The following is a 24739-nucleotide window of genomic DNA, read 5'->3' as shown; positions in this document are numbered from 1 at the left end:
TTGACAACCACTTGACAGCCAATTAGCATTCAGCGCGACGGTGCGCTTAGAGTGCGCGCACGATGCGCGGATCCATCGAGGCCGTAGATATATCTGTACTTATAATTGTAATTTTCTCAGCAACTACTGAACGGATTTACACCATATAATCAAAAGGCACGAGTCTGAACCAAGGACTACCTCTTTGCGAAATTTGGTACAATTCTGGTCAGCAGTTCGGGCTGTAGCCGCGATGAACGGTTCCTATGGATAATTGCATGGGGAAAACACGTTATGGACCCCCTTTTTTTCTCGGTGCCCACTTCACGAATCACCCTGAGACTTTCAGGATAGGAGCGGACCGGAGCACCCCACCAGTTTTGAAAATTTCACGAAGATTCGTCAACCGGCGCCAAAGTTATTCCAAATAGAATGTTGCGGATTTTCTATGGAAAATAGGTCTTAACTATAACTACCTACTGGCGACCGCCAGTAGGTAATATATATATATATATATGTATATATATATGCAGAGTTTTCAGCCCAAGGTTTGACGCTGGCGCACTTCAGTAAGGGCGGTGCGTTTCTTTTCTGGCGGAGCCAAGCCGGTTTTCTTTGTTTCAGTAACGTGTCAGAATGGCACAATAAAGACACACTCACTCATTTCTTCAGCTGGAATTTGGCATGTTTTATTTTCTTTTTGCCATGCCCTACGCGTTTCAGTCAATGACTTTGACCTTGATCACGGGATAGTGACATACAGAGAAAGTCCCATTTATTTCTACGAATTCACGTTTGAAATCAGTGCCAAACAGGTAACTTTCCTCGATACAAATGTGTATGTCGAAAACAACAAACTCCATACTACATTGCACCGTAAAAAAACATCAACAAATGCAATACTACACAGGGAAAGTTTCCACCAAGAATCCCTAAAATGGAATATCCCCTAGGGGAATTCTTCTGTCATAGGAGGAATTGTTCAGCTGACGATGAGTTTGATAAACACAGTGAACAAATGACCGAACGATTAATGAAACGAAAATATCCAAAGAAAGTGATCGAAAAAAATCTCCAAAAAGTTGTACATCAAAACAGAAAAGATCTGTTGAACAAGATCCCCACAAACGATGAAGAACAAAATCACACATAATGCAGAGAATAAAAATTTGGTCGAAATTATCAAAAAACATTGGGGAATCCTACAACTGGATCCAGTCTTGGCGGAGATAATGGGAGATCATCCGAATATCACATACAGAAGAGCAAGAAACATCGCTGATAAACTTACGCACAGCCACTTCAAGGAAACACCCACCTCTACTTGGTTACAAAGAGAAGGATACTGGCCATGCAAACAATGTAAGGCATGCAAAATTGCAACCCACATGAAAGTACTAACTATCCATCAGGGCACCACATGGAAAATCATTGTAGAAATAATAGAGGACTTTCTCTGTATGTCACTATCCCGTGATCAAGGTCAAAGTCATTGACCGAATCGCGTAAAAAGAAAATAAAACTTGCCAAATGCTTCCTGAAGAAATGAGTGAGTGTGTCTTTATTGTGCCATTCTGACACATTACTGAAATAAAGAAAACCGGCTTGGCTCTGCCGGAAAAGAAACGCACCGCCCTTACTGAAGCGCGTATATATATTTATATACATATATGTATGTATATATATATATATATATATATATATATATATATATATATATATATATATATACAAATATAATTCACTATTTATAGCGCATATCTCATGCTAAATGGTCTGTTGATATTCTGAGGGAGCATGAGGTACTGAACTCTATACTAAATTAAAAACACAGTTGTTACCAAACTAACCATTTAAAGATATATTATTTTAAATGCCCCCAGCTGCATCATTTGTGTATCAAATCTTGCACAGGCTGGGTGCAAAACCAGACCTCTGCCTCTGCTCTGGCTCACTCCACCCTATGATTTTGCTGGCTTGCACATTTCCCTCATCAGGGTCCGTATTACGTATTGGCATCGTTTGCGCCCGGTGCACCTTTGAAAAGGTGCGCCAGGCACAATCATTGCCAATGCTCCCTATCATGGTGAATGTTCCACCCCGGGGGGCAGCCGCAAACTTACGCTGCCCTGGGGGCAGTGCATTCATGTGAAAACATGGAGAAGCTGCTCTGTGTTTTCATAGTGCAGGCGGCTGTCAAAAGGGATTAGAGATCCCCTTGGAGGCGGGTCAGTCACTGACTGTACCCGTCTGCAAGGGGATGTCTGGGGTACATGAGACCCCCTTTACCCTCTGCAGAGTGCCACCTTTTAAATGGTGCACTATCAGTGCGCCTTCTGAGGGCTTCTTTGACTCAGCACCCGAGTCTGTAATATGGGGCAGGCGCAGAGTCAAAAGGAATGCCCTCATTTGTATAGGGCATGCCCATATGTAAATGTGGGAACACCCTCTGTTGATAGCCTGGTGCTTCAAGTGTGCCATCGCTATCGGTATTAAAGAAGAGAACGCACAAGCGTCTGCGCCCCCTTCTATAATACCAAAGTGCCCCGGAGGCGCGCAAAGCTGGCGCAAACGCCCGTTGCGTCCCTGGGGCACCTTATGTAATACGGCCCCAGATTGCAAATCAGATATAAAATCCCACTAAACTGAAAAAAACAGCACACACACGTCAAACACTACTGTAATTCATTCGTTCTCATTTTCTCATTAGAACACATACAATTGCAATTACGTTATGTCTCTTCTGCTGCTATTTCAATCAGTGATCAATACACGGGGAATTTCTTCCTTGAAGAAGGACAAGCCCTTGTAACCCGTGCACACACTTGCCGATGACGAGGTGGAAAGTTTGACATGACACAATCTACAGAATGCAATAATTAAAAAGAGGAAGCCTATGTATGGGAAATGGTCGTGGTCACAGTATATAAAAGGACAGCGAGAACTTGGCAAATATATTCGCACGCAGGGTTAAGGAGAAACTTCACACCAGACAGCAGCCGAGTTTCTGTTTGTAAGAAGCACCAAATCTAGACGCCCGAGAAGATGTTTGCTAAAGTAAGTGAATTTGTTTTCAATTGTTTTTGCAGTTAACCCCTCGCCTTTCCATCACCCGAACTGTGCCTGTGTCCACGAGCTCTCTAAAGAATCTATCCTTTTTTTGTTTCGCAAAGAAACAACATTTGCAGTGTGGGTGTGAAATGTATTATTTTGCTCAGTATTGATTTTCATCCAATTTAATGAGCCATCTTTCCAACGTGGAGGTAATTTATATTTCTTGGGGCAACCGACATTCATTTTCAATCTTTGCAAATGGTGCATATTTGTAGCAAATGTTCAATATCCTAATAAGCAAAGGGCAGTGCTTGCCCTGTGAAGGCCTTTGCAGTTTGTACAGTAGAAAATGCAAAACCTGAAAAAAATGTGAAACGGAAGTGGTGTAATTGTGATATATTTGTCTGCCACATTTTTGCGTTTGGAAATAAATCCAAACACGGTTCTGCCCACAAGGAGTGTGTCAGTTTTGAAACTGAATGGGGTTCAGCTTCCCACTATCTAGCTGCCTGCATAGTTATTTACCTTGTTATTTGCACATCTTTACTTTTTGTGTTAAAAGCGTCATCTCACAGCGCTATTTGCTGCCTGGTCTAACATTACATGCTTTAGCATGCATGTGTGCTCAACATGGTTTGCCGAGGTTGAGTCTGAAGGTTTGCATAGACTGGAGGTGTTAAATGTTTGTATGAATCTCCAAGAGTGCTGATAGCCTTTTTTGTGAATTGGACCTTTTGCATATGCAAAATGCCTTCGTATATGTGGCCCTAGGTTCTCTAATAACTATTTTGCACAGACAGATGAGTAAGACTCACCCATATGCAGTTGAGAAGTTCAGTTATGCCAGGACATATGATTAGCTCATATTTATAATTTGTTCATGAAATGCAGTAGAGCAAGACGCCTTGCTGCGCTGCGTGAAATGGTAGGAATGCACCATATTTGTCAAGTTGTGGAACAGCCTTCCCCTAGAAATTAAATCCCAACCTTCGGTCTTGAACTTTCGGAAAGCTTTAAAAACGTGGCTATTCTCAAAGGCGTACCCGTAGTGCTGGTTATCTGGTCATTTTGATTTCTTTTGCTAGGCGCCTTGATGCCTCCGGGCTTAGTTGCGCATTATAAGACTTATTTCATTTAATTTCATTTCATTTCAAGATATGGCAAATTCCTGCTGTTTCCTTGCACTGGCACACTTTTGGCTGACTAGTGCCAACGAAGGCACCCTTGCACTACAGTGCAAGGGTGCGTGCATTGCACACAGGATTGTTTTTTTGGAGGAAGGGAAACCTTCCAGCACAAAAAAAATAATCTATTGTGGCTTTTTCCTCCCTGCGTGTGATGTAGAAAGAGGAACATTTTAGAAAAATAAATATATTTCTCCTCCTTATGCCTCCCTTGGGAAGGCGTAGCATTTTGACGCGTTCCTAGGTCTACCCCCCATGGCATGGGTGGATGCATGGGAACATCCGTGCTCCACTTATAGAACGGCTTCTTAGAGCAGAGCAATGCAAGGTAGCGACTTAAACTGCCTTGCATTACTGCAGATTGACCAAGCCATGCAGGGCAAGACAAGGTGGCCTTGCGTATCTTGGAAAAACTAATTCTGGGATTTGCATTGCCCTGCATCCCCTTGTGTGGCGCAAGGATGACACAAAACCTTTGATGAATGTAGCCCCTAATACCTAAGCACTAAATAGCAGCATATTTATAACATGTACGAAATGGAGGTTTGAGAGTGAATTTTACGCGAGGAGGCGAGTTATCCCTACCTCCTAAAGTTTACAAGAGTTTAAAGTATATATTCTGAGTCCACAAAGAATTCTTGTTGACTGCTTAAACAATTAATCAGTTCCTGTCTGTGTGGCGGTTGCTTTTTTAAATCTTGGCAAGGTGAGTCCGACTTTTACATTTCTCACGGTGATAAAACATATAACTTTGAGCCAAGTAATAAAAACTATTAAAGTAGCAAGATATGAAATATTTTGTGGTATTTTGTAAATATTTGGTAAAATTACCAGTAAATGCCCAAATATTGAGTCTTGAGTTGCAGTTGTGGATTCCCAGCATGCCACTGTGTGACTGCACAGTCTACTTTATTCTCGCTAAGAGTTTATTGTCCTGCTAAGGCATGACAATGTTCAGACATGGAGCTCTCCGCTACGTCATGTTATGTGCATTTAGAATACTTACGGTCTGCCATTAGTGAAGCCTTTTGAGCATTTTTGATTGAAATCGTCTGATGAGAAGAATCGGCCACATTTGCTTCAGATATGAAAGCACAAATGATTTTGGGGGTTGGCATAAATGAATGTAAATGGAAAATTGTCAAGAGTTATAGAAATGGGTGTTGTTTTTTGATTCTGCTTCAATTGATTGAATCAAATGTTGCTTATTTCTAGACTGTGACAGGAAGTATGGCTGGCATGGTTCATGGCTTGACAATTGGCCACCTGACAGAGTCGGTGGTTCAGAGAAGCAAGCGCATGATCCTGGACACCCTGGGAGTCGGGCTCCTGGGTACCGGCACCGAGGTCTTCCAAAAGGTCTTGCAATATAGCAAGGTAAGAATTCTGCACCCCTGGTAATCAGGGTATATTGTGAAACTATTTTTGCTTTGTTTCTCTTAAATTGTCCCAATGAATGTCGGGATCCAGGAGAGATTTTTTTTAAGACTATCTATGACCTCTCCTATTAAATAAAGCATGTGTTGTATGGTCACAATCAGAATTTATGTATCTATATGCTGAAATTAAGTTTCATACTTAATCATTACTGAGCTATGCATGGTGGCCATCACTTCCACTATTGCTTAGACAGACCGTGATTTTGAATCAGCATTGATCCCACAATTACTTACTTTTGAGGTATAAATTGGATGAGATTGTCTTTGCCGTGATTAAATGACGCCATGACTGGCTAGTTACCGGTCATTTTATCAGTATATCTGCATTGTCATGAGAGACATTCTCCCAAATGTCCGGTGAGTGAGGAATGCCTAGTGATTTCTTATAGGCTATGAATGATTGGGATTGGGATATCTAAACATATATGTTCCCTATAGATCCCCGTCAATGGGAGGAGAGCTTCTTCCTCACAAGCACTACAACGTTTACAACATGTTTCATTGCCACTTCACTTTTCATGTCGGCCGTTCTCCTTAAGATGGTCTAAACGATGTATGGTTTTTATTACGAGTGCGGGCACTACAAATGCAGTGTGCTTTTCCGTAACTAATTTTTAAACGTTATAATGCTTGTGGGGAAGAAGTTCTTCTCCCTTGATGGGGATCTATAGGGAACACATATGTTTGGATGTGTACCATACACAGTTAGTAGTTTTTAGGTCACATATATACAATTTTTCCACACATGTTTTGGGTGTTAGTTTTAGTTCCTTTTTAGGAAAGTGCTGATGATGAGAGAGCTAGCAAGCTGGCGAGAACCTGCCAATCGCTCCTTGGTGGTTGCCTGCATGAGGCACTTCCTAAACACATACATATTTAGTATTTTTCTTAGAGTTGTAAGAATCACCTTCTAGCATAGGACTAGCCTTTATCTTTAAGCAACATACAGGTGGTTTTATAAGTAGGTACTAGAACTTCCCCCACCTAAAAAGAAGAATTGGGGAACCTCTAAAAGTCCGACTTGATGTGTAACGTGTAACAAGGGCTTTTTTGTATATGATACATTATCTTTCGCTACCTGCCTCACTGAAATGATTATCTGGTCTCAGCATTCATTGCATTTTCTTGTTTTCCAGATCTACAGCTCTGACAGATCCAGCACCGTCTGGGGCCAATCAAATCTCAGACTTCCTCCTCTGTATGCTTCCTTCACCAATGGAGTTGCCGTAAGAACCTTTAAAGATTTTTTGTGTAAAAATATTTATCAATGTATTATTAAGGCAATTATTACTGCCTTTATCCCTTTCTCTGTTGATTTTTGTGGGCCTACTAAACATTACAATGCCAGTCAACCATGGGAAGAGTGAAGTATTTCAAGAGATATTAATAAAACCATTTCACGGAGAGTGACACAAAATTGTATTGAAGAATGTCACCAGGTTATTCAGAAACTGGCACCTTTCTTGATTAAAGTTCTGTCTTCATAAAAGAGTCAGCAAAAGCAGCAAAGGCAAATTTAGTATGCTCTGTAGTTGAGAGGTCAAGAAAGAGTGGAAGCAACACAAAAGATGTGGACTGAGCACACTAATATTACTGTCTGTTTTCTAGGCATAGTTATGCAGTGTACCAATGTATGTGTTTTTTTCTTAAGTGAAACAGGCTCACCTTTAACCTTAAAACTCTATCCCCCAAATCTTCCTCAACCGAAATATTGTGTGTGTGCGTCCATCCTGCCATCCACCATGCCTGATGAGCTTTCCATTCACCTTCTGACAGTTTCGGCATGTTCTGACACAATTCCCAGATTGAAATCTTTTTAACACCTCTCTCTCCAGCCAGCTCCACCATTTCTCCTATCTGGTCTGCTTCTGGTCCCTATAAGTGTGTTCCACCTTAGGACATCTGCTTAATTTAACTTCTATAAATCCTTCATTATCAATGCTCCACCTACTTTTCTGGATTGTGTCACTCCAGAATCTTGTTAATTGGGGGTCAAGCCTCTTCAGTGTGCTGTATGGCAAGAGACAAAAGCATGTGGAAAGGGTTGTAGCGGGTTGGAGCTCAGCATTCAGAGAATAATTACTGCTAAGTGACAGGGGAGTCTACATCGTATGATAAGTGACAATTTCTTCACTGGGTGTCCTGAATCAGACACAAGACCAAATAGCGTTTTTTTTAGGCAGGCCAATTTCAATGACAATATAAACATTCTCATACTCGATGCTGCTATTTGCTTAGGTCTGGCTCTCATCACTAAAACTGAAGTCCAGCTAAGCAGAAATTAGGAACCATATTCTGTTCCAAGATGGCCTTTGAGAAAGATTGATCTAACTCGCAGAATATTGTTTTAAAAAACTAATAACAATAATATCAAATGTGGATACATAGAGGGGCTTTTATGCAGAGGGCTTCATCCATTGGTCTGTTTAACTGTTGTTCATATTGGCTTTCGCCCATGCAGCACACAGCATGGGTTAATGGGAAAGCCCACTTTACCCATCGGCTCCTTTCAATTTGAGTGAGTGCACTAATCCTGTGTGCATTGTTCTCATCCTCTTTAAAATAGCTCCTTACACGTCAGCGACAGTTTCCAAGTGTGCTTTTATTTATTTTTTATATTTCCTTTCAATGCTTGTTATGTTTGTAGCATGCCCATCTGATGCCGGTTGGACCAGTTTGCCAAGGCATGACCTATTGGATTTGGCAGAACTTGTTTATTAAGGAAGTAGACTAGTGCAGACTCAAACATATTTTCAGTTACTAAAATATGGCAGGTGGGAGCTAAAATAATTTGATGTAAAAAAACAGAGATTTAGACAATACAGATCTGTAATAGGTCAAAAACTGATCCAGTCAATCTTGCAATGTTTTTTATTGCCTATATAACATGGAAGATAACAAGGAGATTGTGCGCCAAATATTAAAAGATTGAGGCAAAACCTGTTACCCTCCTTCCTTATTTCAAGAGCAGGTGAAATGCTACAATAACAATGTGCCCTGTTCTTTCCCGGTGTGAACCCTTTTTATACAAGACCCATCAACAGAACCTATGTGCTAAACTATTTCATCTGCCTGCATTTAAAATGATGCAAACTTGAGTGACAGAAACACGAATTGTACCTTTGAAGCTTGGGCTAAGTAGTCCTGCTTTTTCAATTACTTGCAGTCATTTTGTGTTGAACTTCAATGCAAGATCTTCTTATTGTGGTTATATATGTGTACAATGATTTATCATTAAATGTATTTATTTACACCTTTCCTTTTAGATTCACTCAATGGATTTTGATGATACGTGGCACCCAGCCACACACCCATCAGGGGCTGTTCTTCCCACTTTGATTTCCATAGCAGAAGCCATGCCCCCCAAGCAGAAGTACTCAGGACTTGACCTGCTTTTAGCCTTCAATGTGGGCATTGAAGTACAGGGCCGACTTATGCGTTTTTCCAATGAAGCCAGCGACATTCCCAAAAGGTAAGCCTGATATAAAGTACCTGAAATATGTTTAGGAACAAATATTGGACAACAGAGCTAAATGTGACATTCTGGTACTGACCTAAATGCAAACTTCAAAAGTGATGGAGTACCCTCTCTGCCAAAGTAAAGTTCTGCCTGCATCATTTAGAGTCGGGCAGAACTTCAGTATGTAGACGACGAAGACTATACCGTCTTTGCCATCTACATGCACCTATGATTGTATGACAGAGAAAGGTGGATTGTAGGTTTGGTCATGTGTTTGCTTACTCTGTTTAGAGTGGGCAAACATTTGTCCATTTCTCACTGTCTGTCACCGCCAGGTAAAGCCTGGCTGCAAGGGGCAGTGAACACTGCAAAATGACACCCACACCGTGGGAGAAAACTCCTATGCTGGAGTCATTGCTATTTTAATTTTTACGAACAGATTTCTGCTTGGGGATTTTGTTTTTAAACATAAGAAAACATTGAAAATGTAATGTACGGCTCCAGCATGTTGATGGAGATGTCCATCACACTTCCAATGCATTTACAGAAACCACCTGACAGTGGTTCCTGCAAATGTAAGAGATGCCAATGTAAGAGGGCCAATGGACATCTCTAAATTTGGCAGGTGGAGTACCATCGCCATGGCGGGGGAAAAATACTCCACCAGGGCGACCGCACTTACGGCCAGATTCATCAATGTCCCGTTTTGCGAGTCCTTAACAGCGATTATTAAGGAATCGCTATTAAAGACTCGCAAAACGGGATTTATGTAGAAATCGCAAAAAAATTGCGATTCCTACAGCTTCCTTATTTGCGATGAGCAAATTGCTAATCGCAAATAAGGAATAACTCCCCATTCATTCCTATGGGCCTAGGCCCATAGGAATGAATGAGGAGTTATTCCTTATTTGCGATTAGCAATTTGCTAATCGCAAATAAGGATGCGATTTCAAGGGTGCCAGGGGCGTCCAAAGGACACCCTGTAGCACCCCTGAAATGAAAATGTAGACTGATGTTGCGCACACACATGTCCAAAGGACATGTGTGTGTGTAACATACAACTTAGAAAAATGCACTAAAGTGCATTTTTCCAAGTTTTCGCTATTTACCACGAAGTCAGACTTCGCGGTAAATAGCGGCAAAAAATTGCGAATTCGCAAATTTTTAAAGGTTCATGAATAGCATTTAAGGAATCTCTAATTGAGATTCCTTAAATGCGATTGCAATTTGAGAAATCGCAATTATTTGCGATTATACAAATTGCGAGTTCATGACCCATTGATGAATTCCAAATGCCATTTTTGCGGGCGCAAATGGCCAAATTTTGCAATTCACACCGTTTGCGCTCGCAAAAATGCTTGATGAATCTACCTGTTAATCCTTACGCCAAAGAATAAATCGGGTCCTTAGATTGTAGAATATCAACTTTCTTTTGAGTGTTTGTGGAAGTCTGTAATGTAAAACTCTGCAACCCACCTGAATTCGTTCCATGTTGGAGGGTGAATATCTCCCAAACCTGTGTCGGCTGGAGGTTGATAGACATTTTTCTCTCCCTCTACGTCTGGATTCATTCCAGTAAGCTGCAGCCAATGAATGTTGTATTTATGAAGGACATGTTTTAAGAGTTTATAGAACCAGGTTCTTGAGGAGTGCTGTACAGTAAGAACTAACCCGATCCAATGCCTTCCTGAAAGTGATAAAGCTGTCATTGAGATATAGATCTCCTATTGTTTTGCATCCCTTCCTGCCATCTCCCTATTGGCAAATCTTGTGCTATTTTTTGAAGATTATGATCCTTTACAATCTCATAGACCTCACAAATGGGAGTGCTTTAACAATTCTCTCCCACACCTATCCCACCTCTCTCATAATATATAGGTATATAACCCAGACCTTTTTGGCCATCATTATAAGGTCTAGTAGTGCTTCTTGACTATGTGTGCCCACGTAACAGCTTATTTTCCAGTATTCTCTTCATCTAGGCATTCCACTGTGAGTTGCATTTGTGATGTCATTTCATTTATATGTTATGTAAAGAAGCTCATATAGCACAGTGGCCACCCACTCGGGATTTCCTGGTGCTTTTATAGCAACATGTGTGGTTCCACAGGTCCAGCTAGTTCAGAACTTATAGATGTTAATCTCAGTCTTCCCTGTTCTCTTGGTAATTTTAAAAGAGCTTGTTTTCTGCACCACCTCTTACCTGCCCAAACCAGTGAGACCAATAATGGTCTATTTCTTTAAATGGTTCCCTAATCAAAGGGGTCACCAAGACCTACAACCTCGTATCGGCAACATGGTAGGAATTCCATTTTAGGTAAGGAGATTCTCTCCATTACAGACAAGGGCAAAGAATTAAAAAATGTGATCAAGTTCTATACCCAAGCTATGATCCTGCTCATGTCGAGCATTTATTGAGTTCTCTTATCATATGCCACCTAGATATTGAAAATGTTGTAGTTTACCAATGTAGTCCACCATTAATATAGTAGTTACTCTCCCTGTTTCTTAAGCCAACAGGCAGGAATAACCTAGACTTGTCCCAGTTGATTCACAATCCAGATACCTCTCCAAACCTGGTGAGTTTCTGTAGTAGTGGTGACATTAATGCCCATAAGTGCCTTCCACATACACGGATACCAGATTTGTTATATCTCTAATCGCTCTTGCAATCTGCTACTATTTCAAAATATTACATGTCATTCACAGCCATAAATACTATTCTGAGTTTTGTTTTTTTGCTTTTCATGTCTGCTTGATGTATTCTATATTCACCCTTATGGTTTTTTCCAACCAGGTTTCATCCTCCAGCTGTGGTTGGCACATTAGGAAGTGCAGCTGCAGCTGCAAAGTTTATGGGACTTCACCAGTCTGGATGCCGAGAAGCTTTGGCAATTGCTGCTTCATATTCAGGTGCTCCAATGGCTAATGCGGCTACCCAGACGAAGCCTCTGCACATCGGCAACGCAGCTAAGAATGGGTTGGAAGCAGCCTGCTTAGCATACCTAGGCCTGGAAGGAAACAAGCAGATATTAGATCTCGAGTCTGGATTCGGGGCCTTTTATGCAGATTATGCTCCACAGATGCTGCCTTCTCTGAACTCCTACACATGGCTGCTGGGTGAACAAGACGTGGCAATCAAAAGGTTTCCCGCTCACCTCGGGATGCACTGGGTGGCGGATGCAGCATTCTCAGTCAGGAAGCACATAGTAGAAAATGATGAATTGCTCCCCATTGATAGCATCCAGAAAATTGTTCTGAAGGTTCCAGATGCCAAGTATGTCAACCGGCCATTCCCGAATTCCGAGCACGAGGCCCGGCATTCATTCCAGTTCAATGCATGCTCAGCCCTGCTAGATGGACACATGTCTGTGCAATCGTTTAGCGATGACAACATTCACAGACCACAGCTGAAGCAGTTACTACAGAAAATGCAGGTGGAGCACCCTAAAGACAATAAGCCAAACTTTGAGAAACTTTACTGTGAAATAAGTGTCACACTGCAGAACGGTGTTATAATCACGGAGCGCTGTGACACCTTCTATGGTCATTGGAGAAAGCCTCTCAGCCAGGAGGATCTAGTAAAGAAGTTTAGGTCAAACGCATCCACGGTTCTCTCAAGGGAAGCAGTTGATGGCATTATTGAGACTGTAGAGAAATTAGAAAATGTAGTTGATTGTTCTGTCTTGAGTTCTTTGCTTAGACTTAGGGAGATTTCAACTGCAGATCAAATGGTAAGTCTTTGACAGTGAACTAAGTGACAGAAGTTACATGGCCAGTTGCTGGAGATATGTAAGTCTGATCCTTTCATTCACAGGAATTTCAACAAAATCCTTCTGAACCAATTCTAGTCAGGACAGTTTGAATATCTCCTGGTAATCAGAATCACAACTAGATACCTCCAACTAAAATCACAGTGCTTGGATTACATCTGATGGGGCTGTAGGTTTCAGTCATCTACACACTAACAGGGATTATAATGTAGATTCTGTGATATGACAGAGGGGGTGGTGATATGACAGAGATACGAAACCACCTGTGGATATGAGTACCATAAAGGAGCTCACATTTCAACTATGGTTTGTCTCCAATGGGTGATGAAGTAAAACATGTCATGGTAAAGCCACAGAGCAGCACGAAGGCAGTCTTCTTCGCAGTAAATGTGGTAAATAAATTGAAGTGTCTTCCAGAAGAAGCGATGGGGCCCAATCAGTATTAGGGTGCAATGGGCCCAAGACAGACACAGAGAAGTAATCATAGTCACTGAGCAAGGACACAACTGGAAATACAGTAGAGTCTACCCTGTTGTAGTGGGCAGAATAGGTATACCTACAAAAATGAGTAGTGATTGAGTATGTTTCAACATTCTCCAGAATTATCAACTAAGCTGAAAAAGTGAGGCTAAACTTTTCATCTCACACTGGCAAACATCGCTGTGCGCTTAAACAGCAGTGACTAAACTTGGGAGAATGTTCCGCTCCCTAATAGTGGCTCTTACTCTTCATGAAAAACCCTCCCCTGTAGCTGATGTTGTGCAGTAGAAAGAGTCAGCTTTGACAAGCCTTCAAAGCATACATGAAAAAAATGTCTGCAATTTCACGCGTGTTCATCTACACACACACACACATCAATGCAATTACCCATGCACTGCACACAGAATAGAAACACTCAACCACATAAACTATGGATTAAGAAATTATGTAGAAACAGCAAAGAATGCAAAGAAACTATAATTATTTTTTTCTGAGTGAAACTATGTGATTGTGGGTGGAGAGTAAAACTTTATAGAAGCATAAAGTCAACCTGTAACATAGCTGAAATGTATTTTCAAATATTGCATTTGATGAATTCCTTTTTAAGAGTGCTATATGTGTGTCGGTGATATTGTATGATCAAACACTAATGAAAAACCATTTTCTGAACATCTGAACAATACAGCATCTTTCTGTTTATTTTACAATAATAAACTACTGTTCTGAAAACACTAGTTGAAATATGAAATTTCTTTCAAAATATTTCTTGCTCATCTTTTTATGATAATATGCTGAAGTGAGGACTGCCAATGAGCTCACTTAAGAATGGCTTGCTTATTTTATTTATTTATTCTGTTATCATTTTGAGAAGTTACAGAAAAGAAAAACCGAAAAACCCACAAAGCTGCATGAATTATGACATTGGCACTTAACATGTTGAGTATCCAGCTGCCAGGATCAGAGAGGCTTTTTTTTGGGGGGGGGGGGGGGGGGGGGAGAAAGAGATAAGAAAGAAAATTCCCACACAATCTTTTCTCATTTGTGGTGTATACATCATACCCTGCAGTTAGCAAGTCTGAGTGTACATTTCACAGCTCCAATATGTGTAGGTGACATGTATTGCCCGATGTGATCTCAAATATTAATTTGCCATTAAGGGAGTGCACATCAACAACAATATAAGGTAAGAGTATAATTCCTACTTTGATGTCCTACCTAGTATGCCTGTCGCTGGGCAGTTCTGCACTGTCTAGTGGGGGCGTTAGCCATGTCCCAGTTATGCAGGTAAGTTCGCAGCCCGTCCCTTATATCTTTGGGCCTATTTCCTAGTAAGACTGGACTACTTAATGCAAGGTTGTAAAGGTGTTTTAATAATAGAGATAAAATAATATAGTTCATATTAAATGTACTGAATTAACATGCAAACTTAAAGAAAAATTTAATGCTTTTAAATGTAGAAAATGCACTAAGCGATCATATTTATTCGTACTAGGCTCCAAATGCCTAAAGCAACATTGCTTGACAAGCTAGTTTTTCTGAAACACACATAAAATATTTAACTCTTCACCTTTCCATGATTTTTTGTTTAATAACTAATAATTGCATAATTCTTTTTAGCTAAACTCTGCAGAATATTTATTTTTACACAAAGACCACTGTTAAAAAACATGGTTAGAAATGGTTGCTTAATGAATCAAACCTCATACAAAAATGCAGCATTTACACATGAACTTAACTTTTTTAACTTACTTGTCCTTTCCAATGAATGGGTTTCAGCCTAATATTTTCTTTTTTGGGTAATACAGATGTTTCGAGTTCTTCATAGATCATTAATTGTAAAACTTACTATTTGATATTTAGATGTTTAGATGTAGTATAATGTGTGGTAAAGCAGTCTTGAATGAGAAAGTGTTCCACGTGAACTTATAACTGTTACAACGAAGTTACAAACCTAACATTGCTGTCTGTAAATTATTGTATTCGTGTGACAAGAAGGGGAGTGCTCCTGTTACCAGAAGAGAACTGAAAGCCTATTGGTTACCTGGAATAGAAGAAGCTAAATGTTGCAAGCTCCAGAATGAGTTGTCTGTAATTAATATGTGTTCCTAGAGTAGGTACACTTTTTCGACATTCTTTTACCCCATTGCCATTTGCGGTTGGTACTGTTGCTTCCGATCTTATCCATATCGCTTTATCTGTATTCCAAGTTGCTCTGAGACTCTACTGAGTTTCTTGAATCTCTCTTTGTGGGACGTTCCGCCTTGATTGATTTTTGAATTATTGATCTGCTTTATATGCTGAAGCTTTATGCTTGAACTCTTACTCTCTCTCTTGAATCAAAACTCGTTATGGGTTCTGACTGACACCTTGTCTCTCAAAATTCCTAGAATAGGGATTCTTTCCTTTATGGAATGCGCTTAATGCTTTATTGCAATACATTTGTTTATTGATTGATCATTGATTACTGATTTTCTAATAAGATTATAATGCCTAAAATTGATGCATGTATTTGTGATATGAAAAAAAGATGACTTTCTAAATAAAACCCTTTAACTGGTACAAAACTCTCATTAGACTAGAAATAGTGGGGTATATTACCAACAACTAGCGATAGTTTTTGTCTCTAACTTGTTTAGAGACAAAAATTATCGCCGCAAACCGGCGATTTTTATCGCAGATAAACCTTGCTATTAGCAAGGTTTATCGCAAATGCGATAAAAAACGGCCGCAATGCATGAATATCGCTGAAAAGTCAGCGATATTCATGCATTATCGAGCAAATGCTCTTAGCCATGTTATCCACCTCCCATTGGATAACATGGCTAAGAACTGCTCAGGGCAGGTGTTAGCTTTTGGAGATATTCGCGCTTAGCGCGAATATCTCCAAAAGTTGGTAATAGGAGATAGCGATGTTAGCGACTGTTTCCAGTCGCTAACATCTTGGCACGCCCACTTTGCATGTCATTAGTGATAAATATCACTGACATGCAAAGTGGGGCCCATGATGGTCGCTATCTCCTATTAGCTGTCGCTAACTGGTGTTAGCGACAGCTTGGTAATAGGGAGATAATTTTATCTCCGCTTTCTTGGCTTTTAAAGCCAAAAAAGCGGAGATGAAACCCCTTGATAATATACCCCAGTGATTCTAATTTATGTGATGTATTGCTTCTGATCTTCTCTAAGTGGGGATCAGCCTGTGTGATAGTAAACTGAGGGGTATATTATCAAGGGGTTTATCTCCGCTTTTTTGGCTTTAAAAGCCAAGAAAGCGGAGATAAAATTATCTCCCTATTACCAAGCTGTCGCTAACACCAGTTAGTGACAGCTAATAGGAGATAGCGACCATCTTGGGCCCCGCTTTGCATGTCAGTGATATTTATCACTAATGACATGCAAAGTGGGCGTGCCAAGATGTTAGCGACTGGAAACAGTCGCTAACATCGCTATCTCCTATTACCAACTTTTGGAGATATTCGCGCTAAGCGCGAATATCTCCAAAAGCTAACACCTGCCCTGAGCAGTTCTTCACCATGTTATCCAATGGGAGGTGGATAACATGGCTAAGAGCATTTGCTTGATAATGCATGAAAATCGCTGACTTTTCAGCGATATTCATGCATTGCGGCCGTTTTTTATCGCATTTGCGATAAACCTTGCTAATAGCAAGGTTTATCTGCGATAAAAATCGCCGATGTGCGGCGATAATTTTTGTCTCTAAACAAGTTAGAGACAAAAATTATCGCTAGTTGTTGGTAATATACCCCTCAATTTTATTTAAACTGATTCCTGCTCCAGCAAACTCATAGAATATGCAGTCATCAAGATGCAAACAAGCTAATTTGTTTGGCTTTCACATCATTCACCCACACCAAGACACACAACATATGTGCACACATGCACATATAGCTAGCATACTTTCCTGTACCTTCATTGAGCAGAGATCCATTGTGTAATAGTAACCTAATTTCAAGGAGATTAAAGTTTTTATTCTGAAAAAAAGACTACTAAAGTGTATGGGCACTGAATGATAGATACGTCTTTCTCATGCTCCATGAAAAATGAAAAAATTCTCAGTGGGCTGGATTAATAGTTTCTAAGGGCTGCACTTTAGTATGTGCTGTTATCCAAGCCGGTGGTTTGCACACCCACAAACACTGCAGAATATACTGTGTTACCTTCATCTGCTGCAATGTGGATAACAGCGGCGATCTGCACTTGTTGACCTGCCTAGAAGTGCGGGGAAGAGAGGACTCTACATAGTGCGGTCATCTTTTTCAGTCAAACTCTGCTGAATTTTGTACAGGTTAATGAGGAGCAGGTAATACAAAAATGGGGGGCACTTAGGTCTATCTACTTTTAGACTACTCTCTCCGGCCTGTCATGCTTCCATGGAGTGATTTAAAAAAAGTAGGCTTCACATCAGGCCCCCCAGCTTGTCTGGCCATCTAATGAGCAGGAGTGTTTAAAAATGTATCCACCATGTCCAGGGGCTGAAGTTGGAAGTGCAGTACTGGAATTGGCCCCCATGCTCCTAAAAGGCCACTCCCAATGAATGGCCTTGTGGAAAAGCCAAGGAGGACTGTTATCCCCTGAGCCTTCTAAAAGGACATTGTACCCCAGCTGTGTCCAATGCCATGTCCTTACTTGGTTTAACACATGGGCCAGGGATGTACATGAAATCACTATTTTTCAGTATTAACCATCTTGTCAGTTCTCCTTCTCCAGTATATGGGTGAGGGAGAAGGAGAATTAAACAGTTGGCTGCTCTCACGTTGCCTCATTTACAATTATGAAATAAAACATCAGGATATCACAGAATCTAGGAAAGAAATCTGGCATGGACTCAGAAAAGGAAAGCATAACTCTCCCTTTGAAACTAGTAATTTAGGCCTCAGTTTTAGACAATTTGTGGTCAGAATTATCTCTAAATAGATTTTCTTTGTAAACAAAGCTGTGAACATATTTATTTAATTTTTAATTCCAAACAATACGATAAATAATATCTTTTAAACATTGACAATGCCCATAAATCTACACACAGACACACGCATGCATGCACGCACATGCACACACACACACACATATTCTCTCTTGCCTAAGTGCATCGCCTCTATCAGTCCTGCTCTCTAGTGGATTCCCCATGTGGGATGTGCTCAAACCCATAATCCAGTAGATTGATGAGGATTGGATTGAGCAGTTGCAAAGGTCCCATTATGATACAGTGAAGCTCAGAAAATCCATCCTGCCAAATGAAGACGTACAATCTGAAAGGTTCAAAGTGTAATATCAGATTTATTGTAAGCATCACTAGCCGTAGACACTACCTGTGCACAAACAACAACCTTTTATTTAAGTAAATGATAATCCCTTAGCACTCCCCAACCTCCTAAAAAAGATGTCTCCATTTCCAAGCTATGTAGAGCAGAAGCTGCAACCCTAATGGGAAATGCACGAAACCTGCAAAAGTAGCAGGAGTTTATTCGAAGAGCTCAAATATTATATTGGCTTTGTCCTTCAGTGCCTGAGAGACCATTGCTGTTATTACTGTCCATTCATCCAGTTCTTGTTAGATTTTCGGCCTCAGGTTTGGGAGGGGGAGCGCTTTACAAACTGGGGGCCTCATTTGAAATATTTTGCGATAGGGTACAACCGCAAGCCTTTCTTTGGCAAGAGAAAATGGCAGGAATTTGCCATATATATCAGATTTGGTGCATTTTTGTACTCTTTCCCTGCCTGGCACTCAATTGGCTGCCATGCGCCTATGCAGGCACCCTTGCACCATGGTGCAAGGGTGTCTGCATTGTACTGATGATAGTTTTTGTCCAGGAAGAGACAGGAAGGGACAGGAAGGAAGGGTATCCCTTCCTGCACTAAATGCAGCACACATGGAAAGAGGAAAAACAAGGAGAAAAAATGTTATTTCTCCTCATTGCACCTCCTTAGACTTTTGACTTATTCCCAGGTCTACAGCTTGTTGAAAATATGGAAATGTGTCAAATGCGGTGTGTGTTAAGTGGAAACACCCACCATAACATAACGCCCATGGCATGCCTCACCATTGTAGTGTGAGGCAATGCAGCGAATTGTGCTGCGTTGCCTCACTCCATATCTACAAGGCCAGAAAAAGCCACGCAGGTTGGCTTAACATGGCATTGTAGATATGGCTAAGCCCTGTGCGCCACCGGAATGTCACAAAAAGTGACGTTCTGGCAGCACACAGGGCTTGTAAATGAGATCCTGGGTTCTGATCAGGCACAACTGACATCTGACCTGATGACTTTTGAAGTATCTGGAGAAATCACAAATACATTTTGAGGCTGGAGCTCCATGCAGAGTGCAAAGATACATGTGCGAATTTGCTGTTACAGCAGTTGACATAAAGATATCTATCTATCTATCTATCTATCTATCTATCTATCTATCTATCTATCTATCTATCTATCTATCTATCTATCTATCTATCTATCTATCTATCTATCTATCTATCTATCTATCTATCTATCTATCTTTCTACCTATGTATATTCAACAAAAAACAGCTTCCATCACAGTCGTATACAATCAGCACTCTGGAAACAATTCAGCAAAAATAGTTTTATTTAGTAAAGCATCATCTGACTTCCCTGAAAACAAATGTGATGCATTTCAGTCTATGCAACATTTTTCTAAACAAGTTCAGATCGTATCTTTGAGAAGTCATCAATGATCATTTGAGATGTTATCAGTGATGTCATGAATGATGTCATTTCATTTACCATATCATGAGTGATATAATATGCGAGGCCATAAGCAGAGCATGGTGGGGGGGGGGGGGATTATAGTTACCCCAGTAACCTAAAATTGGCACATTCTTGTGGCTTTTTGGTTTTGAATGTTACATTCTGTGTCACTTGGTAACCTATGTACATCGTCACATTAATCATTTCTTTCTGTGAATTTTAGAGGGTTTTACATGCATGTTAATGAAATTTATCCATATCCAGCTATAATGTCGATTTAGACGTTGTTTTTTCAGGGAATTTCCAGATTCTTAATATCATAATCATTTAACTGATCCCACAGTACAAGGCCTCCCCTTCAAAATGGGAGAGGCAGGGGCACACAGACCATGGAGGATAGGCAGGATGAACAGGGGCAGCACAAGTGACCACAGTGGGCAGGCTGGAGTGTGTGAACACCCAGTTTACATCAGAAAGCAGGTAGGAGAGGGAGGGGCAACACAAGGCACCATGGAAGGCAGACTGGAAGGGCAGGGGCAGCAACCTGACCTTGGAGGGCAGGCGGGAGGGATATAGGAGCATATGGACCTCAAACGGCAGGTCAGGGTGACGAGGGTAGCAAGCTGACCTCGGAGGGGAAGGGAGATGGGAGGATGAGGTACAACAAACAAAAATCTGCGAGTCTAACGAGCTCGCGAGAGCTTAAATACACAAACAGCACAAATAATGACCCTTACTTATACAGTGGCAAAATCCTTTCTAAACAGGCACACACCACAGCATTTCTTAGTAACTTATCAATTAATTCATACACTTAACATGCTGCCACAGGGCAAAATACTCCTTCTCTTATTCTGCCATATTAAGTCATTGGTCCTGCTAAGAAATTAAATTGAATTTTTTCTCATTTAGAATCCCGCCTCTTCAATTTTATTAAACATTTGCATATATATTAATGAGGACATTTTTTGTCTTCTTTTGTGGTATGCACCTATTTTTTAAAGGGATCAACAAGGCGTGAGGTATGTTTTACAGACTAACAATTGACTTGTATTGATGCAGTCATTTGAATGTGATAAGTTTATGATTTGACTGAGCCGCCAAATACAGAAGCTGGAGTGCCTGGGGTGAAGCAGATGTGCCCTCCCCATGCTCTTATAGCCACAGCAGTACTAAGCTAATCGCACATCCAGGCAAAGGTGCACAGTGGTTTTTGGCATCTGTAATCCTCGTGGGTTTGCAATGAATCTTGGAAGCAGGCTCTCCCATGATCTTGGAGTCATACTTCTGCCTCTATGTCATCTTGAAGTGTCCATGAAGTACATTCGTTTATTAGCTGCATCAGCTGCATGAGGAGCAGCCAGTGTGCAGGCAGTCGTCTGTTTGTTTATTATTGTCTTCCTGGGGCTACCATATATATGGCAGATAGTGTAACAGGGAGAAGAATAAGTAAAACACATGGAAAGGGCATGAAAAAGTACACCAGTCACAGCAGAGTCATTTAGAACGTTAATTGCATCTCTCATATAGCCATTGTGCCAATTGTGACCTTCCTGAAAATGATTCTAGTGTGGAAGCCTCAAGCCTAGGGAAAAAGTAATCCCTCGACAAATAGGAGTGCAGAATAGGAAGATCACAAAACGACTTCCACGGATACCAGGGTTGCCATCTTGGTGACTGCTTGGCCATCATCATAGTCTAACAGTACTTTACTTGTGCGAAAGTCGGTATAGCCAAACAGTTGCATAATTCCAGGGGCCCTGCTCATACCTCTGACTAGATGCAGAACTGCTCCTCAGGGGTTCCTTGTTTTTTGTCTCATTGAGTTTATAGTTTAGCTTCAATGGAAACGAGGAAGACTAAATCTAAGGTTACTACTCCACAACACAAACTACCATACCACATAATTACTCTTCATAACACGTAATCCCACTCTACATAATTTCTATACACTAATACGACATACCTTCTATCCACATCATTCAAAGTCTATCCACATAATTTAATTGCACATCATAACACATAATTCCACTACAAACAACCTACATCCACTAAACTCCAAGGAACATTAGTAAAACACTTTTACATTTACAACACCTATAGCTCCAACTCACGCAAATGTAAAACCTATTATATCACAAATGCTTCTTTAACTAGTAGTTGCGTTTGCAGAGAGGTGGAGAAAGGGGGCTGGGCCTCCAACCAGCGCTCAGGAATTCCACTGTGTAGGACTTACAGGAGGTACCAAGAGGGCTTCATTGCCCCCGAAGTCCCTGAGGAGTAAAGTGGACTTCATTCCTCAACCAGTACTGTACCAGGTGGCGTGTTTGCAGAGTGGTGGAGAAAGGTGAGAGTGATCTCTGAAGACCTCGTGGCAATCCCACTGTGTGGGACTTAGTGCAGATAACAGGAGGGGTAGTTGGCCCCCAAGGACAACCTTGGGGGCCAACTACCCCTCCTATTGCCTCCAGTAAGTCCCACTCCGCAGGATTGCTAAGTTCTCATAGTGAGATTGCTGACAGGTGGACACAGGCCACGTCCCCTTTGTCCACTACTCTGCAAACACGTCTCCAGGCACACTCTCGGTTAGGGGATGAAGTCCCCTTGCCTCCTGAGGGTCCCTGGGGGCCAACTAGCCCATCAGGTACCTCCAGTAAGCCCCATACAGCTGAATTGCTGATGGGGGTCCGAGGCCATGCCCCCTTTTTACAACACTCTGCAAACGCGCCTCCTAGTGCACTCCTGCTCGGGGTATGAAGTCCACTTCAGTCCTGAGGTCCTCAGGACACAAGAGGACCTCATCGCCCCACCAGCAGTGTGCCAAGAGGCGCATTTGCAGAGTGGTGTAAGAAGGATAATGGCATCGGACCACCTCTCAGCAATCACACTGTATGGGGCTTACTGGAGGTACCTGGTGGGCTAGTTGGCCCCTAAAGGACCCTTAAGATTCTTGGGGACTTAATACCCCGCCCGAACGTGCCAGGAGGCGCGTTTCCCGAGTGGTGCAGGGAGGCGTAGGGCCTCCTGCGAGATGCTGGCTTCTCTTTAATTTACTTTTTTAGAAGGGGGACTGAGTGGCCCCCCTTCTCCTTGTAATTTGTGGGCCCTGGGGACCCCATCCCCGCTGGGCATGAGCCTTTTTTTAATTTAAAAAAAATGGAAAAGGGGCCTTCCCTGGGGCATGGCCTTGTTTCATTATTTATATGGGAGGGGGGCCACGTGGCCCCCCTTCCCTGGGCCACTTTTGGCTCCAGCGACCCCATCCCCCTGGGCCTGGCGAGACTTTAAAAAAAATATATATATTTTGGAGGGGGACCGCGTGGCCCCTCTCCTAAAGCCAATTATGGCTCCGGGGACCCTATCCCCTGGGGCTTTGCCTCTAATTTCTTAATTAATACAGGAGGGGGCCACCTGGCCCCCTTCCCTGGGCCACTATGGGCTCGGGACCCCATCCCCTGGGGCCTGGCCTCCACATTGGGGACTGATGGGGAGCCCCAATTAACCAGCGGTCCCAGCCGGTCCCCCGCCTCCTGCGGGAGCGGGCAATGCTTTTGGACAAGGAGAGCTGCTGACATGCAGCTCCCCTTGTCCAACAGCAATCTGCCTTGCTTCATGAAAGCGAGATCAGGTTTCCTCCTCTCGCTTCCAAAAAGCAAAGCAGAGTTTGCTATTACAGGGTGGGAGCCGTGCTCCCGCCCTTTCATTGAAAACTGCAATGTCCTGGGGGTGGGCCCCATGGGACATTGCTGGAGCCGGCCCTGGGGGGTGGTGGTCCCATGGGCTTCAGGCGGGAGGCCGCGCGGCCCTCCCACTCAACTTGAACATAGCCCCGGGGAAGTGGTGGTCCCAGGGCCGGGTGTCTGCAACAGACCCCCACATTTAAATAATTAGTGCCCTGGGGAGGTGGTGGTCCCTGGGGCAGTGTGGGGGGCTCGAGCCCCCACAGGTATTGTTTGTAATAGCCCCGGGGAGGTGGCGGTCTCCGGGACTTGGGGGGGGCGCATGGCTCCCCTGCCCATAATTAAAGAAAGCCCCGGGGAGGTGGTGGTCCCTGGAGATTTGAACAAAGCCCCGGGGAGGTGGAAGTCCCCAGGGCTTGGGGAACCTCGCCCACCCATAAATAATGAAGCCCTGGGGAGGTGGTGGTCCCCGGGGCTGTGGGGTCCACACGGCCTGCATATGTTTGGCATATTGCCTCCGGCACCTGGCCCACCGGGGCTTATTAAAATGAAGCACGCAGGCCGTGTTTAGTTTTTGCATTTTTTCTCGGCAGGATTTGTGCACCCAGCGAAAAAATTAAAATGCATTTTTTGGCCCGGGGGGGTCCTTCTGACCAGGCCTAGGGGGTCAGGGTGTTTCTACCCTGCCTCTTTTCTTTTTCTTTTAACCATTTCTTCCCTTTTTTCTTGTGACTTGGTTTTACTGAGTCACACGATGGCTGCCAATACTTCTTGGTTTGGAGTATTGGTAGCCAATCAGAATGAAGCTCATGGTCGGGAGGGTTCGCGAGTCCTCCTCAGACACCAGATATTGATATTGTTTTATTTTTCAATTTCTCATGAACTACTTTACACTATTTAAAAAAAAGAACGCTTTCTGAACCTACCATTTTGCCAAATTTGGTGCAATTTCATTCAGCCGTTCGGGCTGTA

General features: G+C 42.2%; 1 protein-coding gene across 1 annotated transcript; it reads left to right on the top strand.

The window, feature by feature from the left end:
• The first annotated feature begins 2933 nt into the window (after window positions 1-2933).
• ACOD1 (aconitate decarboxylase 1) lies at window positions 2934-14100 on the top strand. The gene is made up of 5 exons (XM_078657455.1): window positions 2934-3036; window positions 5433-5594; window positions 6793-6882; window positions 8923-9128; window positions 11914-14100. Exons 1-5 carry the CDS (start codon window positions 3025-3027, stop codon window positions 12860-12862), a joined length of 1419 nt encoding a protein of 472 aa, XP_078513581.1. The 5' UTR covers window positions 2934-3024; the 3' UTR covers window positions 12863-14100.
• The last annotated feature ends 10639 nt before the right edge of the window (window positions 14101-24739 follow it).

Source organism: Lissotriton helveticus, chromosome 8 (assembly GCF_964261635.1).
Source record: "Lissotriton helveticus chromosome 8, aLisHel1.1, whole genome shotgun sequence".
In the NCBI taxonomy this organism is placed as follows: Eukaryota; Metazoa; Chordata; class Amphibia; order Caudata; family Salamandridae; genus Lissotriton; species Lissotriton helveticus.
This window is presented reverse-complemented; position numbering and strand designations above follow the sequence as displayed.